This window comes from Dermacentor variabilis, chromosome 7, assembly GCF_050947875.1.
Source record: "Dermacentor variabilis isolate Ectoservices chromosome 7, ASM5094787v1, whole genome shotgun sequence".
In the NCBI taxonomy this organism is placed as follows: domain Eukaryota; kingdom Metazoa; phylum Arthropoda; class Arachnida; order Ixodida; family Ixodidae; genus Dermacentor; species Dermacentor variabilis.
In genome coordinates, this window is record NC_134574.1 from 164,234,564 (window position 1) to 164,259,572 (window position 25,009).

General features: G+C 44.3%; 1 protein-coding gene across 2 annotated transcripts in view; it reads left to right on the forward strand.

The window, feature by feature from the left end:
- LOC142588403 (uncharacterized) overlaps nucleotides 1-25,009 on the forward strand; it is a 151,903-nt gene that overhangs the window by 67,086 nt on the left and 59,808 nt on the right. For both annotated transcript variants that reach the window (XM_075700098.1, XM_075700097.1), the window contains exons 26-36: nucleotides 1,434-1,478; nucleotides 2,970-3,005; nucleotides 4,409-4,444; nucleotides 5,095-5,148; nucleotides 5,599-5,652; nucleotides 8,921-8,950; nucleotides 11,631-11,666; nucleotides 12,828-12,890; nucleotides 16,289-16,342; nucleotides 23,649-23,684; nucleotides 24,348-24,401. In XM_075700098.1, the coding sequence (XP_075556213.1) occupies nucleotides 1,434-1,478; nucleotides 2,970-3,005; nucleotides 4,409-4,444; nucleotides 5,095-5,148; nucleotides 5,599-5,652; nucleotides 8,921-8,950; nucleotides 11,631-11,666; nucleotides 12,828-12,890; nucleotides 16,289-16,342; nucleotides 23,649-23,684; nucleotides 24,348-24,401 (498 nt within the window). The remainder of the gene's footprint in view (nucleotides 1-1,433; nucleotides 1,479-2,969; nucleotides 3,006-4,408; nucleotides 4,445-5,094; nucleotides 5,149-5,598; nucleotides 5,653-8,920; nucleotides 8,951-11,630; nucleotides 11,667-12,827; nucleotides 12,891-16,288; nucleotides 16,343-23,648; nucleotides 23,685-24,347; nucleotides 24,402-25,009) is intronic.

Sequence of the window (25,009 nt, forward strand, 5' to 3'; positions counted from 1 at the left end):
ACCCACTCTTCTGCTTTGCCTCTCCAGGTCAGTGAGCATGCATGGCAATTGGTCCCCTGAGTTAATAAGCAAGACAATATCATCAGCGAATCGCAAGTTACTAAGCTATTCTCCATTAACTTTTATCCCCAATTCTTCCCTATCCAGGTCTCTGAATACCTCCTGTAAATACGCTGTGAATAGCATTGGAGATATCGTATCTCCCTGCCTGACGCCTTTCTTTATTGGGATTTTGTTGCTTGCTTTATGGAGGACTACGGTGGCTGTGGAGCCGCTATAAATATCTTTCAGTATTTTTACATACGGCTCGTCTACACCCTGATTCCGTAATGCCTCTATGACTGCTGAGGTTTCGACAGAATCAAACGCTTTCTCGTAATCAATGAAAGCTATATATAAGGGTTGGTTATATTCCGCACATTTCTCTATCATCTGATTAATTGTGTGAATATGATCTATTGTTGAGTAGCCTTTACGGAATCCTGCCTGGTCCTTTGCTTGACAGAAGTCTAAGGTGTTCCTGATTCTATTTGTGATTATCTTAGTAAATAGTTTGTAGGCAACAGACAGTAAGCTGTCTTATAGCCTCTAAGCCTATAGCCTTATAGCCTATAAGGCTGTCCTCAGCCTTATAGAGGGGGATATAGTTACGCAAGCTCCTCGGGACTTTTTATGCCACCTTGCAGCACATACATGTTTAAATCACTCGAACTAGTTATTAGACAAGCAAACATAACGATTGGACTCACTTTCCGACCAAAAGGATAAGGCGATAGATCCTATAATGCGAGATCAAAAGTAGACTTCCTGACCACCTCGAAGCTTTCAAAAGGAATGACGCTGCTAATTCCTGGGTAGCAAAGAACTCCTATGAACCTCAATCCGAAAACCTCGACAGAAATGCCGACGAGCGCTACTGTCACGTCCCTAGCGGACACCCGTGAATGATGAGGCTGTTACGACGTCAACGTCGGGCGAGCGTAAGCGAGTGGATTTATTCCCTTGCTCCATGGTTGCCAGACGGTGACGCGGATATTTTGTGCTTGACAATGACCTTGGGTCCGCCGTGTCATTAACGTCATGGCCCCTGTTTCCTGCCCTTCTTCTAAGCGACAGTTTCCCTTCTTGCTAAGCGACATATGTCGAGAGACGCGTTTCTGCGCTCGGAATTTTCGAGGAGTTGCCGAATTTCTCGTACTGGTGCAGAAACTTAGCGTGCTGCCGGTGTTACGCTTCTGGCGCGAAAGTACCACGCCTGTTTCATCTGCCTCCTAGAGGTACGAATCAGTTCTTCCAAGAAGTGGGGTGCTCGAACTTTTCTTTCAATTTCCGGCTGTTTTCGTTCCGTGCATCGGCGTAGTATTTTCAAGACACAATCATCAGCAAGTCGTCACCCTATCTTCCCACCCCTTCTTTTTTTTTTTGTTCTGCAGGTGGTAGCCTTGTAGGTGGTGGTACAACCCTGTCAGGTGGTGCAGGTGAGCGCAGGTCCCACTTTCTTAAGAAATTCGACTGCATGGTATGCTAGCATTCTATCTACTCGCCGAGCCTATGCCCTTTGCAATGTTCAAGGCTCGATTCTTTCACGCCACAGAAATCAGCTTTCTTAGCAGCTGTCGAAAGGCATCCATATTGGTATTAAGTTATCGTGTATTTAGTACATACAGCAGGTGGGTTTACAGTCGAAGATGAGAAAGGTAACAGCGCGGGGGTTTCAAATGATTACAAAACGTCATGAGTTGCATTAACTATAACAAGAAGAAATTGAATTTTTTAAATGTTCTACGTTAGATGGCCGAAGCTGCAGCGAAAATTTTGATCAGGATTATAAGCGTAACCAGCACAAAAAGAAAACCTCGCTAAATTATCAGGCTGAAAAACATGAAGCGTGCACTTTCTCAGTGCGTTATTATTCTTTCAGCTCGTTGCCGTGCTGGTTGCCGCTCTGGCGCGATGGTTCCTCCGAAGCGAGACAACCAATATGTCCCCCAAACCCCATTTCCAATTATCCCGTACAAACATGCCTGTTCCTGTACGAACACCCCACCGTAGTCTGTCATGAATGAAATGGAAATGATAGATTGGGGAGTTATACCGTATCTAAGCTTATCTTCCTTTTCTTTATGGAAGCGTTACAGCCGATTGCCATGTTCGAGTTGCATCTGGTATGACCACGTTAAGGAGCATGACCACAACTGCCTCGAAAGCGAGTCAGCGTGTTAAAATTAACTCGTCGTGCACTTTACACTAGAGCGCCTGTCTATGTCACTTTGCTGCCTTAGCACTTAGGCTAGCAATCTACCTCTTGCTGTCGTTCTCTAGGCCGGACATCGCGTGCCTCCTGACAGAATGAGCAGAGCGACGAGAAGATACCAGGTCCGGCCAGACGCCCGCAACGTCCGCCTTAAAAGGCTGGATCCCGCTATGCAGTTTTCTCTCCCACGTGTAATTCCACGCCCTCATACACGCCTAATACACAGACTACGTTTAGGCGTCGCTCTTCCGCGCAAGTACTTGCAGATCGTGGTGTGCCCCGTGTATGCGGGCAAAAGACTGGCACTGGCAGCTGCCTTGAAGTATTTAGACCGCAGACCACTTTAGGACCACCTGCTAGGGGGGGGGGGGGGGGGGAGGGCGCAAGGCTGGACAGTTGGCAGACGATAGAGGCAACGCCTGCTGTTTCACGCTTCTTATGCGCCACGGGCCTAGACTCGCACTTGTGATGGCAGCACTTGTGTGATGTGTTCTTTCATCTCGCTTTCACCATCATCATCCGCCATTCTGACCCTCTTTCTTCTCCTCTTCCCTTTCCCTTTCCCAGGGTAGCATGCCAGATACTCTAATTTCCTGCCGACATCTCTGCCTTTTTCCAGTCAATAAACTACTCACCTCTTCTCACACTGAGACGGTTTTCTTCTCCGACTGAATTGTTTATTCACCGCTGATTGTTCACTTTCACACTTTTTTAGCATCTACCGCCGGTGGCCTTGGAGCTGGTAGTGCAGGTGAGGGCAGATCCCACTTTCCTAATAAGCTTTTCCATCTGTATGATAGGAGGGCTACTGCAACAAAACTTTCGCATTACGTATTAGGAACGCCCATGGAGGTCATTGTTAAAGGAGGGACGTAAATCTTATTCTTTAAGGCAACACAGTATACAGAAGCTGTTGCACGGCCAGATTGCTTTCTTTAATACTGGGCATCTGTTTGTTTCTCCATGAGAAATAATGAGGCATCCCTTGTTCCTCAGCGTTGAAAATGGTGGGCATAACACCAATTTCCACACAGCACGTGCCGTTTTGTTAATGCAACATCTTAAAAACCATGTGCCTTTTCATTTGCTATTTCCTCCCGCTTTATGTTTGTCCGGTGGCGCATACGGCGGAAGAGTTAGTGGATCAAGTGGTAGTGCGTTGAGTTCAGGTAACGGTAATGAGTATATCTTAGCGAAACCTATCAATGCTGGAATTTGAAAATAGGAAATAATTGAAATTTTCACAGCTTTCATTGGTAAAGCGAACATTTACATGCATTTTCAGATTAACGAAACACCGGTCTATTTAGAATGAATCAAAGGGAAGCTATGTCGCAGAAGGTCGTTCCACCTCTTCTCCCGGTGTGCGCCAGTGATGTGGAAATCTGATAGCTCAGTAATTAATTCCTATGTCTTGAAGCGAATGACATAAGTTAACGAACCTGCGTCATATCTTTATCATCCAAAAACAAGGATTGTTTGACTTTGCTACCGAACACATTAATCAAGGTTCCTTGAAGCAAAGACAATATACGGCCCGTGAACTAAAATACCGACTTTATGCCTGCTCAACGACGCAGAATTTCTAGACAATGTCAAATTCCGCCACACTGTCGAATGAGCCATCTTTTCAGTTCCGACTGGCGGAAAAATCAGCTGCGCCTTCTTTGATTGGCTAAAAAATGCAAAGACAGCCTGTTTTGACCGCTTCCATAATAGCATTCCGAGAACCGTTGAAGGAATTTCGCCAACTACGCATGGGGGAGACCTATTCAAAACCGTTTGCATAAACTACCGTACGATGAATCATCATTATGGGCTTGTAGTAAAACAGATGAGAATATTTCACGTGAACTTTTAACGCATCATATTTATGCTTAGCGTAGACGGGAACTGGGCGTTAAATGTAGAGCTGCCTTGCCTGCATTAATTTTAGCAGAATGGTAGTAATAGCCATCAACGCAACTTTCGTGACAGGCAGTCGGTATGTGAACACGAAGCAAGCGCCCACCCTAAGGGACAACGTACCAGACAAATCGACTTCGCTGGCCTACTAACGTTGTATTTCTTCTTGTCCCACTGTCCTAGTATGCTTTTTCAACCCAATGTTTCTGACAGCATCAAAGGCTTTAGTTTTTCCTTTTTCTCTTTCAGGAGGTGCAGGCGGTAACTTAGGAGCTGGTGGCGCAGGTGATTGTCACCTTCCAATCTTAGACCATAACTGTTTTACTAAAACGATTACAGGTATAAATGCTTTCGCTCATCCATTGGCCATCTACGTACGTAGGCTCTATATTTGAAATATGAACTCGAATTATTGAAGCAAAGGAGCTGGATGCTATGCGAGTGTAATTCAATACGGTAAAAGCGTAGACTTTGGAAGCCGTGCCCTAGTTTGTCCATTTTATTTTCGTACCGTGCATTGATTGCTTTCTTGCAAACTTGAATCAAGCTAATAACGAACTCTGTAGGTTTATTTCGCTTTTCGCTTCCTTTTCATTTAGAAGCTCTTTGAATTTCAATATTGAGCATGCTTTCCTCTCGTCAAAGCTTTCACAGCTGCCCGTCGTGCTAAAGAGCATAGTGAGGAACGTCACAGCCTGTTGCAAGGCTCGCACTGTATCTGGCATGACTACAGCAACGAGTATGACCGTCACTGCTCTTGCAGCTACTCACAACGCCAACACAGACCTGACGTGCATATTTAGCGCTAACCGACTGGTGTGCTTCACTTCGCTATCTAAAGACCTGTGCTATCATTGTATCCCTTCCCTCCACATAGTGTGTGCATACTTCATCAACCGAATCATTTCATCAACCGTTTGCTCTCTCTGTTTCAGCATCTGTTGGTGGTAGCCTTGGAGCTGGTGGCGGGTCAATTGGAGGTGGTGCAGGTGAGTGCGTATATCCCACCTCCTTAGGCAATACTGGCACGGGGGTTCCTGAGAACTTTTCTATGTTTGTGTTAGCGATGCCGATGAAAGATGCCGTTGAAATGTAAATTGGAACTCCACGTAAAACGGACCTCTTCTATGACCAGATTTTTTTTTCCTATTGCGAGCCTAATGCTTGCCCAGTAGAATAAATTAACACTGGAGTCTCTCTTTTCAAACGGACGTAATTGCAATAAACGTTCCCACCATCACGTTCGTACATTCTGTTTTCTCCTCTCTCTTCGAAACCTCCACCCCTTCCGGCTTTCCTCATGTGGATATTTTTTTTACTGAAATGAAAACAAAAGAAAGAGATGCAGTTATCCTATTAGTGACGGATACTCCTTTCATAATAGCAGAAATAACAATCGTTCCTTTTCTATGTCCTCTTTCAATGTTTCAATGTTGCAGGTGGTGTCGGAGGCGGATTAGCCGGATCAAAGGTTACCGTGACGGGCGGTTCAAGTAAGTGACACCCCAACTACTTCACAAGAGCAGGCGCTGAGGCAGAGATTAACAGAACACCGCTTTAGGAACTGAGCGCAGCCGTTACGTAACTGGAAAGAAATGCTCCGAAGCGATCATTCCGAGTGTTTCGAAGAAGCCTGTTTCTTAAACGAACATTTTTGGACCCGTACACCCCGCATATATGGCTGCGCTGGAGCCGGTATGATGTACCGGAAAGAGTGGCGCCACTGCATGAACCTATCAGTTACCCATGGCGTTTCATGCACCAGTTTCTTTTACTTCGGCAGCCAACTTCCGCAGAAAGATATTTTCATTCCTTAGACCAAATCTGTGTTCGCCATTCCTAAGAAGCGATGTTTACTTTCTTTCTCTCTCTCTCTTTCTTTCTTTCTTTCTTCATGGTGCAATGATCACAAATTTTGGGTCTCGTAATTCCAGTTGAGGTTGGTATGGCGGTTCCTCTGGCGGAAGTCGTGTGTCGGGCCGTTCAGGGAAGTCCATTTCCTATGTTGCTAGGATAGCCAACGCTAACAATATTAAATTGTTGCCCGACGCTCTAATTCTTATTCAAATTCTTACAGTGGTAATGCGACCCAAAGCTGGTAGTCTAATATGTGACAAGCTCACATTTCTCCTCAGAACGAAAAAGACACGAAGTAATTTCTTTTAATCTTACTTATTTTCCTTACTCGGATATAGCACAAGTACACGTCCTTCCTTCCCTCCAAAAGCAATGATGATGTCACGTGGTACATTCACGTACTGCGTACGTGCAATCAGATTACGCAGTGTTCGCCGACAACAGACAGTGGATAGAACAGACATCGATTACATTTCAGAAACTCCTGATACATGCAAGCGTGTCCTGCGCTGAGCGAAAACATTTGTTAGGCGGTGAAAAGCGCTCATCCGAAAAAGATAAACAAGTCCACATGCCAATATCATTCCTTCAAGCTGCATGTCGGGAGCCAATCGACCGGCTCATTTCATTTTGACATTTGATGCCCTTTTCAAACACTCTGTCCGAGTGTCGTAGTTTCAGTCGCTTGTTCCATAGAGGCAGAGAGAGAGCATATGATAAAAGAAAGGTAGGGAGGTTAACCAGAACTGAGCCAGGTGTGCTTCCCTAAACTCGGGAAAGAGAAAAGGGGACGCAAAGTGCTCCAGCAGCTCTACTAGGTCCCTTAAGAGATAATTCAGGCTGTTTGCAAGTGATCTGTTTCTAATGGGGATAAACCGGGGTTCAATGGATATCGCACCTGGCTTGGTCTGGTAGAAGCAACCTTACTGAACCACCAGACCTGCTCAAGTTCTTTCAGAACAGCAGCGGAAGATGTCAATAATATGTATACGCGAACAACCGACAGTCCGTATTTTTTTAGAGCCGCTTATGAGAAAATTCTGAAGATGGCTACTAAAGCGGCCGTGCCAACGGGTAAGGTGTTATTAGGGTAGGGGTCCTGTGTGTGTGCTGATTATGGCGTGACTAAATCTTGCCTCTTAAAGAAAGGTATCACCACTGATATATATATATATATATATATATATATATATATATATATATATATATATATATATATATATATATTATAGGTTAAATATGGCAATGCTTTAAAACTCGACAACTCAATTTAATAGTGAATACAATGACTGATGCTCTGAAATTAACTTAAACGTTGTTGTAGGGGTAAAGGCAAACGCTTTCTTTGACTCAATATATTTGTTCTCCACATGTTGTAAGTCACTGTGGCAAATTGCTTCTGATGTCAACTTAACTTTGCTTCCTTAACAGGGGGCGTATGAGGCTAAGGTACGTCCCTCGGCAAGAATATCCGCATAGTTTGCGTAGAATAGTATATTTACGTGATGGACTAGGTGCCTTCAAATCAAGTATTTTGAGAGCGTCGCATGCGGAGCCAAGTTCCGCGTTCTCCTTTTTCTATGGCAACTGCTGCCGGTGGCGGCTACTGAGATTCGGAACAGGCCAGAATGGCTCGAACTGCTCAGAACCTCCTGCACCTTCTGGAAATTCATCGTTATTCGTGCCTGAATGATGTCACGACGCTTTCAAGCAGCACCGATTACACTGTTAATGCAAATTTTCCCAATTGTGTGTAGTGGATAAGAGCACAGTTATGAAGCGCTTTCAGATGAATTGATAAAGAATATTGTCACAATGCCTTGCATTAACACCAGCTCCGGCCCCACAGAGAGGAAGTGAGATGTACCTATCGGCCATATCACCGAAGCCACAACAGGGAAGTTTACTGCTCCTCGAGAGGACGCTCGTGCCGCAAGCTGCTATGACAGGATGACACAATGTCCCGCAGCTAATTTACAACCCAGGACCACGGTGAAATTATTTGCATAAATCTAGTGGTAAGGAGCGAAATGTACGATTGGAAAGGCAACAAAGCAGAAGCAGTGGCTCGTCAGTTCTCCACAACCGGGGAGGGCCATTTTCACAAATGAAAGCGATATGGATTGTACAGAAATCTAAAATGGAAAAAAGATATAGAAAGCAGATTTGTGACGCATCTTTCTTTAGATCTGTGCGACGCTAACGAGACCGTCAGCCTTGTGAAGCCGTTTTGTGGTTTTAGTGCATGGCTCTCTAAATTAGCATCTTTCTATTGTGATCTTCGGATAAAGTTATTTAATTTGAATTTCTATGATGTGAATTGATACAAAACGAAGAAGGGCAACAATTACTGCCAGCAATGGTACGTCGACTATGGCGTTACCGATTCGCACTATGAGTCAAACTGCAACTTCACCGTCCTGATTACGGCGACACTGGTGAATTACGAGAAGCTGCGTTGCGTGGTTTAAGTAAGACTACCTCTCCATAGTTTAAACGAAAGCGAGCAATAGTAGTTTAACTGAAGGCACAATTGGTTAAAAATTCAGACGTTAATGTCGTAGTGCAAAGTAAAGGTGACGCCCAGAAACGAAAAAAAAAACGGAGCTATTTTCATTAGCAAAAGCAAACGCATTTCTTCACTCAGTGTTCTACCTTGTCCATCTCTTTCGTGTCGCTGTGGAATAACATGCCATTCAAGAAAGTTTTGCACAGAGTTTTGCCACTCCACGAATTTTCCGGCTAATGTCGTTCGCGCAACACTTCCTTTGCTTTCGATACCGAAATCATGCAGCATTAACTTTCACTTTGCTTGATCTGCGAACTGTGCACAAGTTTTCAAACGAAATATTTTCTTTAAGGTAGGTGGAACAATTACGGCTTGTTTATTTCTTCCTGTTATAGGCGCTGCAGGTGGCGTCTCTGTGATTTCAGGTAAGTTCGAGTGTTAGCCTGCATCTTTACGAATGTGAGCGCCATTTGCATAGACCGAATTGCAATACTTTAACGTTTTACTGTTGATGCAAATGAAAACTGGTATTTTCGAATAAACAAGCAGCCATTTTTTGTTAAGTATACCCGAGGCACAGTTTATGCCATTGGAATTGTTTAACATGTCGCGGGTATTCATCGCTGTGTCGGAACACATATTATGCCCCCCAAACGGTGGTACTCGCCATCTTTATATGCATCAAGAAAAAGAAGACCGCCGCCGCCAAGAATCCTGGCGTAAATTAATGGCTCACAGAGCGGTTCCTTTCACTTCACCTCCTTCACAGGCTCTGTGGATTATTTGGTTGTTGTTTTCTTCCATTACGTATTCGCTCTATCGCAACTCTTTTTCGAGAACGTCTGTTTTTTTTTTTCAGTTTCACTAAGTGTGCATGGAACAAGATGGGTAACTAAATGATGGCCATCAGCCTTCAAACGAAAGTTTTAGCGAACGTAGCGCACCTTTAGGTTCCATGTTTCTCAATTCTTCCCACTAATTACATTTAGGCGGCAGTGGCTATGGTGCAGTAACACAACCAGGGTTTGTTCTGACGGGTGGTCCAGGTAACTACTCCTCTTACGTTTTTAACGAAAGCATACGCTACTGGTGCACAATGGTGTAAGCAAATGCGCTAGAAGTTGCTCAAAGTTATAGAGGAGGGTATAATTACTCAAGCTTCTCGGGACATTTTATTGCACCTTTCATGGCACAGATGTTTAAATCAGTCGAAGTAGTTATTAGACAAGCAAACATAATGATTGGACTCACTTTCCGACCAAAAGGGTGAGGCGATACATCATATAATGCGAGATCAAAAGCAGACTTCCTGTCCACCTCGAAGCTTTGGAAAGGATTGATGCTGCTAATTCCTCTGTCGTAAAAAATTTCGACGAACCTCAATCGGGAAACCAATGGTGGTGCGTGGAATTCAGGTAATGGTAAGGAGCATATCTTAAAAGAAACTCTCATTGCTGCAATCATGAAACAGACCATTATCTAAGTTTTCATACAATTTATGGGCAATGCAAGCAACAATCTATATTTTGATGCTAACGATAAGGCTGCGTTTTTTTTTAGAATGAGTTAAAGGAAAGCAAAGCCGGTGAAGTTTATTTTCCTTATCCATACGGTGTGCGCCAATAATGTGAAAATATGATATGCTACCTGAACAAGTCATTTCCACGCCTTCAAACGAGTGACCTCTGTTTACGAACCAGTGGCGTACTCTCGCCATCAAGGAATGATATTTATTGGATGCACTGCTGCGCTAACAAGAATAAGAACACTTAGAAGAGAAAGTAAGATACCTATCGTTTCTTAGTTTGCCTCCTAAATCTTGATTTTCCTGTTAGCCCAACAACGTATTCATTAGATCTCAACCAACTCGCCCAGCAACAAGTCCTACTCAAGGAATAAGATTGCCTTACTCATCAAGGATCTATAAGCAGCGAAAACGAGGAACCACGATCTAAAATCTTGATTTTACATTAGCCGGCCGACGGTGATTTTTCAGACAACGTTAAGCTCCACCGCATTGTCCAATTAGGCGTCTGCCAATTAGGCACATTGTCGAGAAGACCAGCTGCGTCTTCTCCGATTGCCTAAAAAATGACAAATTAGCCTAACTTGACCGCCTCCAGCACAGCACGCCGAGCAACGTTCAAGCGGTTTCGTCCACTAAGGCTACGTGTGGCCTTCCCCAACCGCTTGCGTGCAATATCCTACTACGAGTCATTATTGTATGCTTGTAGTAACACAGATTACGGCATTTGACACCGCCAGCTTGTCTAATTTGTACCCAGCAGAGACGGGAATAGCGCGACAAGTGTAGAGCAAGGGAGAACGATTCGCTCGCTTAGGCGACCATTTCCCAACCGTGACTTTCTGAAAACATTGTTTATAGTAATAAAACCACATTTACGTATCGTGTGTGTTTAAAACGTCTTCCGTGAGCCGGCCTCGAATGTAGTGCACAACCGCGCCAATAAAGTTATACCATTTTCAGGTGTGAGTTCTGTCATTGCCTCGCACTTTTAATACTTCAATCTGAGAACATCTAAGATTAAAAAAGAGCACGCGCTGAAGTGGTTTTTTTTTTTTCATGTCGTTTCCTTGTGGGCTGCCAATACCAAACTTCTGGGGAATAATTTTGTCAGGAATGTAAGAACCGGTATGAGTAACTGAACTGATAGAATGGCGTAGGAATATGGTAACCCGCGTATACCACATGTCACATAGCCTAGCATGGGTTATATTATACATGTATCTAAATATATAGGGAACCTAACGGCGACGCCGACGGTGACGTTGACGGTGAAAATTATCTTGGTCTCTCCGTCGCGATAGAAACTATGTCTTTATTTGCAACGTATCAGCGGGGGTCGGGCATTCAGCAGGGAAACTGACCAAGAGTGACCAAGAATTCCCTGAGGAAGAACGGACCACGGCGCAAGTGTCAAAATGAATGCATTGTTTTTCATACGTGCGCCTTCATCCCAGGTGTTGCTGTCGAACTGCCACATCCATGAAAACACTCGCTATATATATTTATATCACGCGACAGATTTTGCGAAAGCTGAAATAGAAGCCATTTACACGTTTCCTTTTGTTTTCCTCTTTCAGGTATCGGCAGTAGCACCACCGCCGGAGGACTGTCAGGTATGTCAGGCAACCTGCACGACTTCACCCGTCGCCAATTTAAAGGCACATAGAGCAGAAGAGTCACGCTGCCGTTTACTAGTACTCATTCTGAACTCTATTTTCACGAAAATTTGTTTCTTTTAGCCAGCGAGTCTCTAATTCCGAATTTCGATATGTTGCCACTCCAGAACGCATCCATGACGATCCCCCTCGAACTCGTGCATCTTTGTTCACTGGCTGTGATATTTTTAGGAAACGGGTGGGAGAAGTGTTGATCACAACCGCCTCCTTAGCAGCTGAGGAGAGCGACCAGGTGTCTTAGCTGAGCACGGCTGTCAATGGGAAGCGTATGGAGGTACTAAGGCAGTAAATCGCGCTAGTTCGTCCGTCACACCGGGAATGTTGGTAGCCCTAAGGGAACGCATGCGTCCATGAAAAAGATAACACCTGGGGCAAACTTCGACACGTTTGTTTCGAGAGGCGTACGTACATTTATATTTTTATTCTGCGCGACAACCAAGGCCTGACATATATAGTCAAAGATAGCTCATGTACATAACTATTCAAGGAAGCCTGTTTCTTAACAAAGCCAATGAGCAGTTAACACGTTCTACTTAAGCAGTAAATATTAAAAATTTCACTCCCAAATGTCTGCACTGCTTTATCGCTATCTGTAAAGGAGCTGGCCTTCGCGTATAGTCATGAAAAGGCGTCGTATTTGCCAGGATGCTAAGTCATGGTTTCCATCTGCATTGATATACATAACACAACTATAACGTTTGTCAATTTAATCAGTTAAAAGTTCGTGGCGTGTGGTGTGCCTCGTGCCTATGCTTCTCGTTTTAGCGCTACTCAGTTTGCTTGTTGGCATAAACCCTAACGGATACCGCAATAAAAATTTAACGAATAATTCGTAATGTACAGATTGCGTGAATTCTAAACCTAATTAAAACGTCGTTATGTCTCGAAGTATAAAACGTAAAAAGATATCAATGATAATTTTTTCGGCATTTTTCCGAAGTAGTTCTCCATAATTTCACGCAGCAGACAATTTGACTTTGCTATTTAACGACACCTACTTTCACAGTACTTTGCTGTTTCCAATGTGCGTGTGTGCTTTTTCAACAGAGGGTTTTTGGCAGTACGAGACGTTTTTTTTTTTCCCTTTCCCTGCTTTAGGAGCCGGCGGTGGCAGCGTAGGAGGTGGTGCTGCAGGCGGTGCCTTAGGAGCTGGTGGTACAGGTAAATACCAACTTCCATCCTTAGCTTATAATTAAATTGTTTCACTAAAACGATTACAGTGATAAATTTTTCGCCCATCCATTAGCCATATACGTACATACGCTCTATGCTTAAAATATGACCTATAGTTATCGGAGCACGCAAATTGGATGCCATTAAGTATCGTTCGACGTGTTCAAAGCGTAGAAGCTGCAAGCGATGCGCTAGATTAGTCTGTTTATTTGCGTAATGTGCAACGGTTGTTTTCCACTCAAACTGGATCTCGCTAATAACGAACTCTGTAGGTTTATTTCAGTTTTCGCTATTTTATCATCCAGAGGTTCTTTCAATTTCAATATTCATCAGACTTGAAAATGTAAAGGAAAGGAAGAGATGCAGTCACCCTAATATGGTGAAGGCTACTGCTATTCTCACAGCAGAAATAACAATCATTTCTTTTCAATTACTTCTTGTGCACTCTTATCGCTCATGCGGCAAGGACTCTTGCACTTGCAGGTGCTAAGATAGTAATTGAATGGCAGAGCATTTGCCGATGCCTGGTTAATCGCTTGTCTGAGCAGCGAGGACGGCTTGACATATGCGTATACGACGTATCTGCGACACTATAAAAATATGCCCAGCTATGCGCGTAAAGTACTGGACGAGAATCAGTGTGCATCGCCTCAAATCAGTTTTCTTTTTTCTTTTTATGTAAGATGTTTACGAGATGAGCCAGTTGACGACTTCTGCCTTGACCACCTAAAATTTCTGATCTCTCGCGGTGGTCCTTTTTGTCGAGAACTCGACTCAACCAAAAGAAGAGTGCCGGTATATCTGTAGATTCGGTCACGCTGCACGTAGGTAATTACAATCCGTTGAATTACAATAGTTTGTTGAACGAAATTTGTGAGATGCCAGGGAGCTGTTCTGTACTATAATTGCATTTAGTAATGCGGGTAGCTAGTACTATAGCATGTGTATTGTGCGGCATTTTTTTTTAATACGTCAGACTTACGACTTGCCTGTATTATATTTAGCTATGTTCGCACCTAGTCCAGCTACTATTGCTACCTCGTTATTATTGTTAACGAAACCAAATTTCGACGGACGACACAAACTGTATGTGTACTTGGAATTCACCGTGCCGTGACGACGGCCGCTTGCGCAACGGTAATCTTTACCGGGAAACGTATGCCGGGAGCGCTAAGTGCTTCGCCTTGTTATGAGGAGCACCTTATCGCCAATTAGGTGGTTAGGATAATTGTTTCGTGCTCGTTCTTCATTGAAACGTATGCTGTTCTGTATGTTGTATACGTGATTCCAAAGAATGTATGCACTTTTCAATTTACTTCGTTGCGTGCTTGAAGCTTTTGCCTTACGGGGGTACGAGCCACTGCTCCTGGCGCTGCACTCCCGTCTGAATTGGGCCACATTATTTGCTAACACACGCGGACATGAAAAATAGTGACAAACTAGAGGTTAACAACTTCGATGTAGAAGGTAATGCAGCACGTCGGAGCGTTTTTTCTAGGTTCGGTAAATTTTAATTAGCCTGCTAAAGCTTGTGCCATGGATTGGGCGGACTGCTGAACATAATGTTAGACCAACTCAGCGGGCGTTTGTGCATGCAAATTCTGGCGTTCGCGCGCGGCTGGTTAAACAAGATTGCGCTGTAACGCCCCGCTAATGCTTAGAGACCTAAATGAGAGACGTGGCAAAAGCAGTGACCAGGCATAGGTCATCAGACCCAACCTACGGGGAACCTTTTCATGAAAATAAATCAAGCACACCGCGTACAATATTCTCATGCTGTTAACGAATCAAAATCATTGTATCGATGCCACTTGGCGAAATCAACGGGCGCAGAAATGTTTCAGTTATACTTGACACCGAACGCGATCGTCGCGATCGACAGTTCAGTATTCCAAAAAGTGAGCATCTTTAAAGACGCATAAAACGCCAGATATTCCTTCTTTCAACTTTCCTCAATACTAAACTAAAGTTATTGACTACATTTACTTACGCTGATGTCTCGTTCGCGTATTTCGTACAGACGGACACGTTTGTTCCGACACTACGGATACATTGCGGCTAGTGGCTACAGTGTCTGCTATGACACAGGACTGGCGTTTTGTGGCTGCTGCTGGAAGAAAATTATTGATTTCATTAGCAATACAGTAGTCTCTTAGCGCCTTCTTCGTCTGAGTGGCACCTACACAGTAGCCTATATTTTTTTGTCCACATGCGCAAGCCGCAGACGCGTGGCAGCCGTTGCCTCAGTTCGTCTACGCTGGCCATCGACCGTGGACGACAGTCCGAGTCTGGCCTCTGACTGTTAATAGCAGCAACTCTGGGTTGCTCCCGTACGAAAACGACCACCTACCGTCCCTTTTTTTCCCAAAGATTGCACTGGCACAAGTGACGCCTGCTATCAGCGCCCACCTCTTTTTGTCTGAATGGTTCAACCACCACTCGTCCTATGCACACCTTGCTACGGGCGGAGCTTTGATTTTCGGCTGTGTAACACTTGTGACGCTACACTCTGCATCTGCCAGGATTTCTCGCCGAGTCTCCACCAGCATAGTCTACCTTGAGCCCAACGTTATTTCTGCAGTTGTTGCGGTGCACCACGGTTTTACCCTCGCCACTCGGTCAACTCAATCGACTGCTCACTCGACGACTGCGGACGTTGCACGTGTAGCAACACTTACCTTGGCGTTGAGTTTACAGACTATTAGGCTAAGGCCATCAAAACCCTGTTTGACAGCTGCATAACTCCCGTGCCAGTGACATCCCATGTTACTGCTTTTCGCTTTCGCAAGCTCTCTCTTCGCTTGCTCTTTTCTTTTATGATGTGTGTGTGTATCAGAGTCTGGCTTCACATGCAATCCCGACTATTCTTTCTAGGGCTTCGTGAAACAAAAGATATCAAATTTTAACCAGCTCAAACGAGCATGAAATAATAAGTAAAATGCAAATGAATTCAAAATCGTGCTCGTGCACTAGTCGCTTAAAGTTCGAATAACCACGTTGTATAGGCAGAACAAGCAACTATTGCATGTCAAGCAATCCCAGCATACAACTACGTCGTAACAAGCACACGTAACACAGTAACTATAGACTTCACAAACAAACAAAATCATTTTATTTATCTTTCATTGGTTGCGAGCTCATTAATTACCTATTTATAATTTATTAACATAAATATATAGAAAATGCACTCATCAGAGAATTGTGTTGAGCTATCGATATTTACACTCAAAAATACAAACATGTCACAGACTTCACCAACGAAAAACAGGTGACCACCGACAGCTGCTAACCCTTTCTTCAGCGAGGCTTTCCCAGCACTGCACGACAAGCAACCCCTTGCTTTTATTTTGACTTCTCTGTTGCATTTTTTTTTTTCAATGTTTCAGGTGGTGTCGGAGGCGGATTAGGCGTATCAGGGATTACTGTGACGGGTGGTTCAAGTAAGTGCCACTCCAACTACCTCACAAGAACAGGCACTGAGGCGGTGATTACCACAACACTGCTTTAGGAACTGAGTGCTGACGTTATGTGACTAGAAAGAAATTCTTCGAAGCGGTCTTTTCGAGCGTTTAGAAGGCGCCTGTTTCTTAAATCAATATTTTTGGACCTGGACACCCTGTATATATGACTGCACTGGAGTCGGTATGGAGTATCGGAAAGAGTGGCGCCACTGCGCGAACCTATCTGTTACCCATGGCGATTCATGCACCAGTTCCTTTGATATCGGCGGCCTACTTCACCAGCAAGACATTTTCATTCCTTCGACCAAATTTGTGTGCGCCATTCCTCAGAGAGAACTAGGATTCAGATTCCTGATTAATAAGAATATAGCTGGTAATATACAGGAATTATATAGCATTAACGAGAGGTTGGCAGGTCTTGTTGTGAAACTTAATAAGAAGTACAAAATGAAGGTTGTACATGTCTACGCCCCTACATCCAGTCATCATGACCAGGAAGTCGAAAGCTTCTATGAAGACATGGGATCGGCGATGGGTAGAGTGAAAACAAAATACACTATACTGATGGGCGACTTCAATGCCAAGGTAGGCAAGAAGTAGGCTGGAGACAAGGCAGTGGAGGAATATGGCATAGGCATTAGGAATAGCAGGGGAGAGTCATTAGTAGATTTTGCGGAACAGAATAATATGCGGATATTTAATACCATCTTCCGCAAGTGCGATAGCTGAAAGTGGACGTGGAGGAGCCCGAACGGCGAGACTAGAAATCAAATAGACTTCATACTCTGCGCTAACCCTGGCATCATACAAGATGTGGACGTGCTCAGCAAGGTGCGCTGTAGGGACCATAGGATGGTATAAACTCGAATTAGCCTAGACCTGAGGATGGAACGGAAGAAACTGGTACATAAGAAGCCGACCAATGTGTTAGCGGTAAGAGGGAAAATAGAGGAATTCCAGATCAAGCTACAGAACAGGTATTCGGCTTTAACTCAGGAAGAGGACCTTAGTGTTGAAGCAATTAACGATAATCTTTTGGGCACCATTAAGGAGTGTGCAATAAAATTCGGTGGTGAATCCGTTAGACAGGATACCAGTAAGCTATCGCAGGACACGAAAGATCTGATCAACAAACGCCAATGCATGAAAGCCTCTAACCCTACAGCTAGAATAGAACTGGCAGAACTTTCCAAGTTCATCAACAAGCGTAAGACAGCTGACATAAGGAAGTATAACATGGATAGAATTGAACATGCTCTCAGGAAGGGAGGAAGCCTAAAGGAAGTGAAGAAGAAACTAGGAATTCGCAAGAATCAGATGCATGCGTTAAGAGACAAAGCGGGCGATATCATTACTAATATGGATGAGATATATCAAGTGGCTGAGGAGTTCGATAGAGATTCATACAGTACCCGTGGCACCCACGACGATAATGGAAGAAAGAATAGTCTAGAGAAATTCGACATACCACAGGTAACGCCGGAAAAAGTAAAGAAAGCCTTCGGAGCTATGCAAAGGGGGCGGGCAGCTGCGGAGGATCAGGTAACAGCAGATCTGTTGAAGGATGGTGGCCAGATTGTTCTAGAGAAACTGACCACCCTGTATACGAAATGCCTTATGACCTCGAGCGTACCGGAATCTTTGAAGAACGCTAACATAACGCTAATACATAAGAAAGGGGGCGCCAAAGACCGAATTATAGACCGATCAGCTTACTGTCCGTTGCCTACAAACTATTTACTAAGGTAATCGCAAATAGAATCAGGAACACCTTTGACTTCTGTCAAGCAAAGGACCAGGCAGGATTCCGTAAAGGCTACTCAACAATAGACCATATTCACACTATCAATCAGGTGATAGAGAAATGTGTGGAATATAACCAACCCTTATATATATCTTTTATTGATTACGAGAAAGCGTTTGATTCTGTCAAAACAGTCATGGAGGCATTACAAAATCAGGGTGTAGCCGAGCCATATGTAAAAATACTGAAAGATATCTGTAGCGCCTCCACAGCCACCGTAGTCCTCCATAAAGAAAGCAACAAAATCCTAATAAAGAAAGGCGTCAGGCAGGGAGATACGATCTCTCCAATGCTATTCACAGCGTGTTTACAGGAGGTATTCAGAGACTTGGATTGGGAAGAATTGGGGATAAGAGTTAGTGGAGAATACCTTAGAGACTTGCGACTCGCTGATGATATTGCCTTGCTTAGTAACTCAGGGGAACAATTGCAATGCATGCTCACTGACCTGGAGAGACAAAGCAGGAGAGTGGGTCTAAAAATTAATCTGCGGAAAACTAAAGTAGTGTTTAACAGTCTCGGAAGAGAACAGCAATTTACAATAGGTAGCGAGGCACTGGAAGCGGTAAGGGAAAACATCTACTTAGGGCAGGTAGTGACGGCGGATCCGGATCATGAGACGGAAATAATCAGGGGTCGTTTGGCAGGCATTCTCAGATCATGAACAGCAGGTTGCCGTTATCCCTCAAGAGAAACGTGTTTAATAACTGTATCTTACCAGTACTCACCTACGGGGCAGAAACCTGGAGGCTTACGAAAAGGGTTCTACTTAAATTGAGGACGACGCAACGAGCTATGGAATGAATAATGATGGGTCTAACGTTAAGGGATAAGAAAAAAGCAGATTGGGTGAGGGAACAAACGCGAGTTAATGACATCTTAGTTGAAATCAAGAATAAGAAATGGGCATGGGCAGGACATGTAATGAGGAAGGAAGAGAACCGATGGTCATTAAGAGTTACGGACTGGATTCCAAGGGAAGGGAAGCGTAGCAGGGGGCGGCAGAAGGTTAGGTGGGCAGATGAGATTAAGAAGTTTGCAGGGACGACATGGCCACAATTAGTACATGACCGGGGTCGTTGGAGAAGAATGGGAAAGGCCTTTGCCCTGCAGTGGGCGTAACCAGGATGATGATGATGATGATGATGATGATGATGATGGTGGTGGATTCCTCAGTGAAGATGTTTCCTACTTTCTTTCTTTCTTTCTTTCTTCCATTATTTCTTTCTTTCTTTCTTCCTTTCCTTCTTTCTTTATTTCTTTCTTTTCTTTCCGGGGCGGAGAGAACAAATCTGAGGTTCGGTCTTCCTGTTTAGGTTCGCATGGTGGTTCCTTCGACGGAAGTCGCATGTGGGGCGGTTCAGGGAAGTGCATGTGCTACGTTGCTAGGAAAGGCAACGCTAACAATACGAAATTGTGGCACGACACGCTGATATTAAAATACTTACACTGGCAGTGTGACATCAAACCGGAAGTGTATTTCATGACAAGGTCACAACTCTCCTTAGAACAAAAAAAAGGAAGTTACCTCTCTTAATCTTCCTTATCCTCCTTATTTGGAATATAGCACAAGTACACGTCCTTCCTTTGTTCCGAAAGCAATGATATCATTCCCTCAAGCTGCATGTCGGGAGCTCACCGACATGCAGCTTTCACTTTGTTTCACTTTGTTATTTGATGTATTCTGCAAACACTCTGTCCGACTGTCATACTTTCAACCGCTCGTTCCAGAGTGCTTCGGCAATGCTTCTAGGTCCCTTAAGAGATAATTCAGGCTGTTTGCAAGTGATCTGTTTCTAATGGGGATAATTCAGGCTTCAACCCAGTGGATATCGTACCTCACTAGGTCTCGTTAATCAAGCTTACAGACCTACCAGCGGTGCGGGAGTGTTTTCGAAACCGCAGTTTAACAGGTCAATATAATGTATACGCCATCAACCGAATGGCCAGTTTTGTTAGAACAGCATGTTACAAATTTCAGCCGGTGGCTACTAAAGCGCCTGTGCCAATGGGTAAGGTATTTGGCTAAGGGTCCGATGCATGTGGTACGTATGGCATGAGTAAATCTTGTCTCTTACCGAAAGGTATCGCTACTGATATAGGTTGAATATGGCAATGCTTTAAAGCTTGACATCTCAATTTAATAGTGCAGAGGAAGGCTGATGCTTTGAAATGAACTAAAACATCATTGTAGGAGTAAAGGCCAACACTTTTCGTCACTCAATATTTTCGTTCTCCACCTGCTGTAAGTCACTGCCGCAAATTGCTTCTGATTTCAAACCGCCACACACTCCACTCACATCCGCGTCATAAAGACTGACGCGGATATAAGGAAGTATAACCGATCTCTCACTGACCGGTTACTTTGAATGCTTCCCTAACAGGGAGTGGGCGTAGGCTAGGTAAGTCCCTATGCAAGAATGTAAGCTTAGTTTGCGTAGAATACCTTATTCACGTGATGAGTAGATGCCTTGGAATCAAATAGATAGAGAGCGTCGCATGCGGATCCAAGTTCCAGGCTTCTCTTTTTCCTGGTGCTACTGCTGGCGGTGGTGACTACTGACAGTCGCATTAGGCCAGGATGGCTCGAATTGCTCAGAACCTCCTCCACCTCCTGGAAATTGGTCGGTATTGGCGCTTGAATGGTGCCACGACGCTTGCAATCAGCACCGATCACAGCGGTAATGCAAAAAGCACACTTATGAAACGCTTATGGATGAGTCGATAAAAAAATATCACAATGCCCCGCATTCATACGAACTCCGGCCCCACAGAGTGGCAGGGACAGGTTGTACCTATCGGCCATTCCACCGAAGCTACAACAGGGAAGTATACTGCTCCTGGAGAGCGCTGTCGTGCTGCTAGCTGCTATGATTAGCTTCTGCCACCCTCTACAGCTAATCTAAAAGCCAGCACCACGGTGGAATTCTCTACACAACATTAGTGGTAAGAAGCGAAAACTACGATAGGAAAGACAAATAATAAGAAGAAGCAGTGACTCGTCACTCATCTACCACCGGGGAAGGACATTTCCACAAATGAAGGCGACGTGGATTGCAAAGAAATCGAAAATGAAAAAAAAATTCTTCTTGAAAGCAGATTGGTGACGCATCTTTTCTTTAAATCTGTGCCACGCTAAAGAAACCATGAGCCTTGTGAAGCAGTATTGTGGATTTAGTGCATGGCCCTCAAAATTAGCATTTTTATTGGGATTTAGGATAAAGTTATTTGATTTGAATGTCTATGTGCGAATCGATTCCAAACGAAGTAGTGCAACAATTACTGCCAACAATAGTACGTCGGCTGTGGCGTTGCTGATTCGGATTATGAGTGAGACTGCAACTTCGCGGCGGTGATTACGGAGGCAGTGGTGCGATTAGGAGAAGCTACGTTGGCTGGTTTGAGTAAGCGTACCTCTTTATATTTTATACGAAAGCGATCACTACTAGTTTAATTGAGGAGAAAATTCATTAAAATTTATGACGTTAATCTCGTTTTGTTGATGGGTCTTTAGAGCAGGTCTTTAATGGGGGGCAGGTTTTAAAACTGTTTAGGTATGTTGATGATTTTTTAGTGCTTTTAAACAATAAGGGTGACTTTACATCCCCTGCTTTTATTTTAGAAGCTTTTAACAACCAAGACCAAGGGCTTGTTTTTGCCCATGAACTTCCTGACGACACAGACCTGCAGTTCTTAGATTTAAAATTGTCTTTTGAAGTTGGCCACGTCTGCTGGTCCTATCAACCATGAGCCATGAAGCAATTGCTACCGTACGATTCCGCACACTCTAAAGTGGTGAAGCGAGCAATTGGTATTCTTTGCTTGGAATCGGCTTTGCGGAAATCGTGCGCACACCAAATGCGGTCTAGCTTTACGAACCAAGTTGGACGCCTTTTGGCAGCTGGTTACCCTTTGACGGTCGTCATTGGTATAGTAGAGTCTCTTCTGCAAAAAGTAAAGCTTGGAGCACGAAGGGCGAGCGCAGAAGTCGAACGACAGAAGGTAAGACCAGAGGTTATTCCCTATGTACACAAGGTGTCACACAACCTTAAAAAGGTTGCTAACCGTCATGGTATTCCTGTGGTTTTCTCTGCGCCCAACAAGCTTTCGAAGCTGTGTTCTCGAGTTTGCTGTAAGAGCAGGCGGGGCTGCCGCAAGAGGCATGAGAAGCCCTTTGTTGAGTGCTCCTGAGGGGTTGTTTATGCAATTCCCTTGCACCCTTGTGGGCAGCTCTACATTGGTCAAACTGAGCGCTGTGTGAATGACCGTTTAAGGGAACATGCGCAAAAACTAAAGAAAAAAGAGGATAAGGGCGCACATTTGGTGGCTCATGTTACCGCGTGTGGCTGCGACGCTCGATTTTCTGCGACAACTATTCTTGGCAGGAGCGGCAACGCGTCTTCCAGGCTCGCTCTTGAGGCCTTCTTTATCAAGAAAAATATAGATAGATGTGGGAGTGAGCCTTCCATCACATTACTGGATGCCGAATTTAACTTCTTGCGCGACCGCCTTTGATGTGCATGTACCGGCTTCACTTCTGCTTGGTAGGCGCATGCATGACAAGAGGATAAATATATATATATATATATATATATATATATATATATATATATATATATATATGTGCACTATCCTTCCTTCCATTAAACAGTTGTGAGTAGCGCTTGTCCTTGTCTGTCTTCCTTGTGTCCGTGGTTTTATTTGCGCTAAGCTACTACTTCAAATATAGTATATGCTACGGTCATGTCAGAAGCCATGCAGCTGAGTTTACAAGACAAGATTAAAAAGTGAACACCACGGGGGCTTGAGATGATTACAAAACTTCATGAGTTGCATTACCGACAACAAGAAGAAATACAATTTTTATAATGTTGTAAATTAAATGGCAAAAGTAGCAGCGGGAATTTCGATCAATATTAGAAGCGCAACCAGCAAAAAAAGAAAACCGCGCTAAAATATATAGGATAGGGAACATGGACGTAATGCAATTTCTAAATGCTTTCTTATTCTTTGAGCTCCTTGCCGTGCTGGTTTTCGCTCTGGCTTGATGGTTCCGCCGGAGCGAGTTAACGAATATATTCCACAAACCCCGTTTCCAGTAATCCCATACAAACACGTCGGTTCCTGTACGAACACCCCACCGTAGGCTCACATAAATAAAATGGAAATATAACCCTGGCGAGTTATAGCGCATCTCTAAGCTTTTCTTTCATTTTTTTATGGAAACGACACAGCCAACTGCCATATTCGAGTTCTATCTGGTATGACCACGTTAACGAGCATTACCACAAGTGCCACGACGGCGAGTGGTCGTGTTCAAACGAACTCGTCGCGCACTTTACACTCGCGCGCCAGTCCATTTCACTCTGCTGCCCTCAGTACTTACGCTAGCAGTGTACCTCTTCTCGTCCCACTGAGGGGACATACTTCTCCGATCGAAATATTTATTTAACGCTGAATCTTTCCTTTCTTCGCGTTTAGCATCTGCTGGTGGTGGCCTCGGAGCTGGCGGTGCAGGTAAGGGCAGATCCCACTTTCTTTATAAATTTCGCTATGATGGGACAGTCAATCGGATAGCAATTTGGTATTCTGTATGAGCGATGCACATGAAGGCCGGTGTTTCATGAGAGGCAGAGATTTTATCGTTTATGGTAACACTGATAAAATCAGCATGTTGCACGGCTTGATTTCTTTTTCACACTACGCATCTATCTGCTTGTCCGTGGGAATGAATGAACCAAGCGTTGTCCCTCAGCGCTGGATGTGCTTCTCATAACATCGATTTCCGCAGCACTCGTGACCGGCACAGGTTTTGTGACTTTAGCTTGTGAGAAAACTACGCGCCTTTTCTTTTAATTTTTGCTCCGTATGCGCCACCGTATGCGTTCGGTGGCGCATACGACGGAAGAGGCGGTGGACCAAGTGGTGGTGCGTACACTTAAGGTGACGTCACAGCCTGCTGCAATGCTCGCACTAAACCTGGCATGACCACAGCGACGAGCATGACCGCCACTCCTATTGCAGCTACTCACCATGCCCACGCTAGCCTGACGTGCATATTTAGCGCCAACCGACTGGTGTGTTTCACTTGGCCATCTAAAGACTTGTGCTATCATTATCTCCTTTCCCTCCTCATTGTGTGTGCATACTTTTATCAACCGTTTGTTTTCTCTGTTTCAGCATCTGTTGGTGGTGGCCTTGGAGCTGGCGGCGGATCAATTGGAGGTGGTGCAGGTGAGCGCATATTCCACCTCCTTGGGCAAAACTGGTACGGGGGTTGCTGGGATAACGTTTCTGCACTTGTGTTAGCGGTGACTATGAATAGCAGTTCAAGATATTACAAGAGAGGTAGTAAGATAGTTCAAGTGGCTGAGGAGCTCTATAGAGATTTATACAGTACCAGTGGCACCCACGAAGATAATAGAAGATGGAATAGTCAAGAAGAATTTTACATCCTACAAGTAACGCTGAAAGCAGTAAAGAAAGCCTTGGGAGCTGTGCAAAGGGGGAAGGCAGCTGGGGAGGATCAGGTTACAACATATTTGTTGAAGGACGGTGGGCAGCTTGTTCTAGAAAAACTGGTCGCCCTGTATACGCAATGCCTCATGACCTCGAGCATGCCGGAATCTTGGAAGAACGCCAACGTAATATTAATCCACAAGAAAGGGGACGCCAAAGACTTAAAAAATTATAGACCGATCAGCTTACTGTCCTTTGTCTACAAAGTATTTACTAAGGTAATCCCTAATAGAATCATGAACACTTTAGACTTAGTGTTCTAATGGTAGTGTTGAAATGTGAACTAGAACTCCATTTAAAGAAGGAGCTCTTGTATCGCCAGA